At 46.8% G+C, this 7,336-nt stretch overlaps 1 protein-coding gene across 1 annotated transcript; it reads right to left on the reverse strand.

Moving 5' to 3' along the window:
• Window positions 1–4,347: 4,347 nt before the first annotated feature.
• On the reverse strand, window positions 4,348–6,407 carry LOC109776690 (probable E3 ubiquitin-protein ligase RHY1A). The gene is made up of 2 exons (XM_020335355.4): window positions 6,035–6,407; window positions 4,348–5,155 (listed from the first exon to the last, which is right to left on the reverse strand). The coding sequence occupies exons 1-2, from the start codon at window positions 6,266–6,268 to the stop codon at window positions 4,559–4,561; spliced, it is 831 nt and encodes a 276-aa protein (XP_020190944.1). The 5' UTR covers window positions 6,269–6,407; the 3' UTR covers window positions 4,348–4,558.
• Between the last annotated feature and the right edge of the window lie 929 nt (window positions 6,408–7,336).

Genomic DNA, 7,336 nt, shown 5'->3' on the forward strand with positions numbered 1-7,336 from the left:
TATGATGGAAAATAGACCCCGGGGCCATAGGTTTCACTAGTGGCTTCTCTCAAGATAGCATAAGTATTACGGTGGGTAAACAAATTACTGTCGAGCAATTGATAGAATTGAGCATAGTTATGAGAATATCTAGGTATGATCATGTATATAGGCATCACGTCCGTGACAAGTAGACCGAAACGATTCTGCATCTACTACTATTACTCCACACATCGACCGCTATCCAGCATGTATCTAGAGTATTAAGTTCATAAGAACAGAGTAACGCTTTAAGCAAGATGACATGATGTAGAGGGATAAACTCATGCAATATGATATAAACCCCATCTTTTTATCCTTGATGGCAACAATACAATACGTGCCTTGCTGCCTCTACTGTCACTTGGAAAGGACACCGCAAGATTGAACCCAAAGCTAAGCACTTCTCCCATTGCAAGAAAGATCAATCTAGTAGGCCAAACCAAACTGATAATTCGAAGAGACTTGCAAAGATAACCAATCATACATAAAAGAATTCAGAGGAGATTCAAATATTGTTTAGAGATAATCTTGATCATAAACCCACAATTCATCGGATCTCGACAAACACACCGCAAAAAGAAGAGTTACATCAAATAGATCTCCAAGAGAATCGAGGAGAACTTTGTATTGAGATCCAAAGAGAGAGAAGAAGCCATCTAGCTAATAACTATGGACCCGAAGGTCTGAGGTAAACTACTCACACATCATCGGAGAGGCTATGGTGTTGATGTAGAAGCCCTCCGTGATCAATGCCCCCTCCGGCAGGACGCCGGAAAAGGCCTCAAGATGGGATCTCACGGGTACAGAAGGTTGCGGCAGTGGAATTAGGTTTTCGTGGTGCTCCTCGATGGTTTGGGGGTACGTAGGTATATATAGGAGGAAGAAGTAGGTCGGTGGACCCACGAGGGGCCCACGAGGGTGGAGGGCGTGCCCAGGGGGTAGGCGCGCCCCCTGCCTCGTGGCCTCCTCGTCGGTTGCTTGACGTCCACTCCAAGTCCTCTGGATCACGTTTGTTCCGAAAATCACGTTCCCGAAGGTTTCATTCCGTTTGGACTCCGTTTAATATTCATTTCCTTCGAAACACTGAAATAGGCAAAAAAATAGCAATTTGGGCTGGGCCTCCGGTTAATAGGTTAGTCCCAAAAATAATATATAAGTGTATAATAAAGCCCATTAAACCTCCAAAACAGAATATATTATAGCATGGAACAATCAAAAATTATAGATACGTTGGAGACGTATCACCAATACAATGGTAAATTGTATAGGTGCACTAGTTCGGCGAAGAGATGGTGATACAAGTGCAATATGGATGGTAGATATAAGTTTTCGTAATCTGAAAATATAAAAACAGCAAGGTACCAAGTAACAAAAGTGAACGAAAACGGTATTGCAATGCTTAGAAACAAGGCCTAGGGTTCATACTTTCACTAGTGCAAGTTCTCTCAACAATGGTAACATAATTAGATCATATAACAATCCCTCAACGTGCAACAAAGAGTCACTCCAAAGTCACTAATAGCGGAGAACAAACGAAGAGATTATTGCAGGGTACGAAACCACCTCAAAGTTATTCTTTTTGATCAATCTATTGGGCTATTCCGATAAGTGTCACAAACAGCCCTAGAGTTTGTACTAAAATAACACATTAAGACACACATCAACCAAAACCCTAATGTCACCTAGATACTCCAATGCCACCACAAATATCCGCGGGTTTGATTATACGATATGCATCACACAATCTCAGATTCATCTATTCAAACCAACACATAGAACTTCAAAGAGTGTCCCAAAGTTTCTACCGGAGAGTCAAGACGAAAACGTGTGCCAACCCCTATGCATAGGTTCACAAGGTCACAGGACTCGCAAGTTGATCACCAAAACATATATCAAGTAGATCACATGAATATCCCATTGTCACCATAGATAAGCACATGCAAGACATACATCAAGTGTTCTCAAATCCTTAAAGACTCAATACGACAAGATAACTTAAAAGGGAAAACTCAATCCATTACAAGAAGGTAGAGGGGGAGAAACATCATAAGATCCAACTATAATAGCAAAGCTCGCGGTACATCAAGATCGTGCCAAATCAAGAACACGAGAGAGAGAGAGAGAGAGAGATCAAACACATAGCTACTGGTACATACCCTTAGCCCCGAGGGTGAACTACTCCCTCCCCGTCATGGAGAGCGCCGGGATGATGAAGATGGGCACCGGTGATGATTTCCTCCTTCGGCAGGGTGACGGAACAGGGTCCCAATTGGTTTTTGGTGGCTACAGAGGCTTGTGGCGGCAGAACTCCCGATCTAGGTTTCTTTTCAGGGTTTTTTGTATTTATAGAAATTTGTGGCATCTGTTTCACGTCAGGGGGTCCACAAGGACGGAGGGCGTGCCCAGGGGGTAGGGCGCGCCCTCGACCCTTGTGGAGGCCTCATGGCTCTTCTGGCCCAACTCTTTTGCTTTGGGGGCTTCTTCTGGTCCATAAAAATCACAGTAAATTTTCAGCTCATTTGGACTCCGTTTGATATTCCTTTTGTGCGAAGCTAAAAAAAGGAAAAAACAGAAACTGGCACTGGGCTCTAGGTTAGTAGGTTAGTCCCAAAAATCATATAAAATAGCATATAAATGCATATAAAACATACAAGATAGATAATATAATAGCATGGAACAATAAAAAATTATACATACGTTAAAGACGTATCAGAGGCCTCGAGAGCCGGCGGCGCGCCCTGAGCGTGGTCGAGCAAGATGGCAACGACGCACACAGCATGGCGCTCTTTTCTTGACCACCTCCCGTCGCTCCGTCTGGCCTTCTCCCGACGACGCGACAAGCGAGGTCGACGGGGAAGTGGCGACGCGATGGCGACCGCGGCGCGAGAAGCAGAGAGAGGAATGGGACGGGGAAGAGGCGGCTAGGGTTCCCACCAGTGGGTCGCTCTCCTCGCCTTTACACTCCGGCCATCCATCCACGAAGCGACACACAAGGATGAGGACATGAAATGTCGAGATTGCCCTCGGCGGGCATCTAAAATTGCAGGCGGTGGCAAGCCACACCGCACGTAGAATCCAGCACCGCTGGAACCCGGCTCCGCAGTTACTGACACCAACGGCCCACCCGACATGGGCCCGCCTGTAATAGAGGGTCAGGGGTAGCCTAATGGGGGAGAAAAGTCATGCACTATTCATTGTAGCAGTGTTTAGAGCGATCGGACGGCCAGGATCGCTCCATCAAGAGATCGATGGCCCGGATCGTCTCACTCGAAGATCCGACGGTCCAGAGTCGTTTGGAACGCTAATCCCACGGCCCAGATTCACACATCCTGGGAAGGCTCTATTTCTTCTCACACTCTAACAAATTGGATGTTCTGCAATATATTTCAATGAAACAGAAAATACAAAGATTTGTTGTGTCTTATTATTGTATAGTTGTATAATATTTAATTAATATGAAGAACATGGTAGGATGAAAATTGTTATGCATGTTGAGGTGAGCCTTTTTCCTACATGATGAGGTGATATGCTTGCATGTTGAGAGAAATATGTTAAGGGGCAGTGGGGTGTTTTGGTGACCGGGCTCCATGGAGCCCGATTTTTTTTATAAAAAAAATCAACCTTTCCGGTTTGAAAAAAAATCAGAAAAAATATGCAAGTATACAAGGATGAAACGTGTATGTGTGTGTGTGTGTGTGTAGAAATTCAGGATGAAATACCTTAAAACGTTTCCCGCAAAAAAAATACCTTAAAATGCGACCTGTACGGAGAAAACAAATTCATGGACTTTGAGGAAGAATAGTATCATGTGCTGACAAGCCTCAGTTTTGTTGTTTTGCACAACCCTCATTTCAATGTATTTTGTCTTGAAAATTTACACACATGTACATTATGCCTCCATGTATCTGTATTTTTCCTAGAATTTTTTGAAATGTAGAAATATGAATTTTCAAAATTGCAAATGGAGGCCTCTACGAAGCTAGGCCTCCAAAAGCAATTTTCGGTTAAGGGGTGGCTATTCAGATACAGAAGATATATCCCCCTTCACAGCATGCCACTGCCAGCTGGGTCACAGAAGAGTTTTGGAGAAATAGGGCACTCGAATTCACACGTAAATGTACTCCCTCCGTAAAGAAATATAAGAGCGTTTAGATCACTACTTTAATGATCTAAATGCTCTTATATTTCTTTACAGAGGGAGTACTTGGTAATGCTAAGCAGATCTCAGTCAACCAAGCTCTAGTATCAAGATTTGTTGGTAAAAGTATGTAAAGCATTTCCTATGGAGGTACATAACATCTCTCGACAAAGCAGATACCTCAGGTATGCATAAAACAGTGCTTGCTGCAGTATATTCTATCAGCCTCTTCATCCACACAAAGATATTCAGGTACATAAACTGAATCTAAGAGATGATGCCGTACCAGGACAGGTGCAACAGATATGCACAAAACAGTGGATTACAACAACACATCTTACTACGAAGTCATAAGGTCATACCCACTACTCAATGTTGCAGTTCTGGACCGAGGGTTTGTCATCGGGGCCGGGACCGTATGTTTGTTCGACAGTATGGGCAATCTGCGCATTTCCGCACCCATGGCTCCAAGCAAGTCGAGTGGAACCTGTGTCCGCAGCGCAGCCTTATCAGCTCGTCTCCGTCGTAGAAACCATCAAGACAAATCGAGCATTCCGGCGATGCCTCCCTGTTGTCATCTTTCTTAGCCTCAAAGATCTCTATCTGTAGCCGAAGAAAGGCAGACTTGCTCAGTCCAGGTGACCTGTTGGAAGTAGTTGAACTGATGGATGTGTTCTCCAGGCTCTCTTCATCCGACCCGCTGCTTGGCTGGACAGATGATGAGCTGGGCCAATTTGCCTCATATGGGGTTTCTCTGCTTCCGAAGTCGATGATTCTAAACACATCCGTGGCTGAAAATTCATCCAATGTGATGGATGGCCTGGAGGTAGATGATCCGATGGAAACACCTCTCAGTCTCTCTAGAACACGTGCCTGAGCTTGCAGTACGGCACCGGGAAGCCGCTCATTTGTTCTGAACATCAGCCTGTCAAGTCGGTTCCTTGTAGCTGCAGAATCCCCAATGTTGCTATTGTCTATGTATGATAAGATGCGGTCCTGTAGACAACAGAAACAACAACAAAAAAATCATTTGATGATATATATGATCACAAACAACATGAAAATGCACATGAAAGCTAAAGTCATGACTTCTCAATCCAACGTTTTCTTCTCTCTTTGTGGAACCAGGCAGGAACACTGCCACTCAATTAGAAGATAAGCAAGACAATAAACTGAAGTTAGTGCATCAAAATGGCAAGAAGACCAAGTTGCGGCATGAACCAGTTTGGTACCAAGCTGAAGTTTCAGCTACACATATCTCAAACTATATGTTTGGCCAGAAGATTGAAGCAGTGACAGTTTCTTTCTTCAGTATCACAGAGAGATGGAACAAGCAGTTGCAACTCAGAGCCTAAGGCTGTTATGTACCTTTTGGTTTGCTCAATGACCATGATGGTTGGGTGCACTGCTTTGTTTACCTCCCAAGATTTAGGCTGGTTTCATTTCGCAGCCTGAAGCTGACTTGCTTTAACTTTTGCGATGGCAACTTACAAATTCAATTGTGTAGACAACATTCCAAACGTACAACAAAATTAATTGTGCAGGAAGTCGAATTAATTACCCTGGTCCCCTCAGAAATCTACTTATGAGCTATCCATATCGTTTCTACTTACTATCTAACTTCAGCACAAAAATTACAACGACGCGGGCCCATATCGTTTCCCATTTTGGAATGGTCGCTACCCATTTCCGGAGCTATCAAACCAGGCTGATCGAAACCCCGCGCTTCAAAATCACCGCATGATCGTGCCCGGGACGAATTGGTGACCCTAATCCTCTCACAAATTTTACAGGACAAGACCCGAAACGCTTCGATCTAACCAACCACGGCACGGGAACTGCAATCACCCAGCGGGCGGAGAAGGAGTCTCTCACCGTGTAGGAGCCGCGTCGGCGCGGGGGCGGCGGGCCGGTGTGGAGGTGCTGGCGCACGTCCCCGGCGGCGTCGAGCTGGCGTCGCGCGCGGCATCCCCTCCGGCGGCGGCGGGCGGCGAGGCCGTGCGGGTCCTGCGGCGCGTCGGCGAGCGGATCCGGGCCGGGGTCCCCCGGGTCGGAGAGGCGGGGCGCGCGGGCGCGGCGGGCGGTGAAGAGCTCGGAGGCGCTCGTCATGGCCGGCCGGATCCCTACGGATCAGGCGCGCGTGTGGCGTGGCCTGCGTGACTCGAGGATGGAAAATGCGCTCGTCGCCTTGCTTTTCGTCTCTTTCCCCGCCCGGTTTGGTGGTTTCCCCGTGCCGCGGGCGGGCTGGATCCGGTACTTGGATAGGGCGGGCGTGGGTGGGACGGTATAGGAAGGGCGGAAGGAGCGGAGGAAGGTACGGGGCCTGTAGCTGCACGGCAAGTCGGTAAACACCGCCGGGGTTGTCACGGAGACCATGACCAGTGGCAGTGGACCAGTGGACTGGCCGGTGATGGGTTGCCGCGTTGGGTTGGAAACTTCCGACGGCATGGGACACATATGCCCATTTTCTTCCTAGCTAGATTTGCTTGCCAAGTCGTAGGTCCAGTATCAACGTGTCAGTGAACAGTGATGGTCCAGCATCAGTGGTGGACGAGCATACTCTTCAACAGTTCTATCGATTGTGGCTTGGCTGTGAAACCGGGTTCATCACAATGCCGCGGGAATGGGTCTACAGTAGACCACGGAAATGTCAAAATTCCATCACTTAAACTGGTCTGTGACGCTCTAATGGACTTTATTCATGGGATTGGCAAGGCAGTTAATCCATGTTTGCTTGTAGCACTACTAAGGCCATGTCCAATGCAAGGCGCCTAAGCATGCGCTTGAGCAATAATAGAAAAATAATTTTCATACGTAGCGGTTGTGTGGAGTCCCATCGTCCAACGCAGGTACGTAGGCGCTTGCCCTTCCGTCAACTGAGTTTGTGTAGAGAAAAGAAGGGAGCGCTCGGTCCCTTGGCTGGCATCGATGCCACATATTTTCCTTCGATCGACCAGGATTATGGAGTAACTGCAGGGAAATCAATCTTAGCGCTCCTTAGCGCCCGCATTGGAGGTGCCCTAAGAGAACCAAGTCAGTCAAGCTCAAAAGTTAAACCTTCTTTTTTTTGTAAGAGCCGACGGAGCACTGCCATTTATTCATAGGAATGGAGTTTCAAAAGTACAACGGCGAGCCCCCTATATGAGAGGTGGAGGTTCCCTGTGCAGTGGATGACGT

Source organism: Aegilops tauschii, chromosome 4, assembly GCF_002575655.3.
Source record: "Aegilops tauschii subsp. strangulata cultivar AL8/78 chromosome 4, Aet v6.0, whole genome shotgun sequence".
Classification (NCBI taxonomy): Eukaryota; Viridiplantae; Streptophyta; class Magnoliopsida; order Poales; family Poaceae; genus Aegilops; species Aegilops tauschii.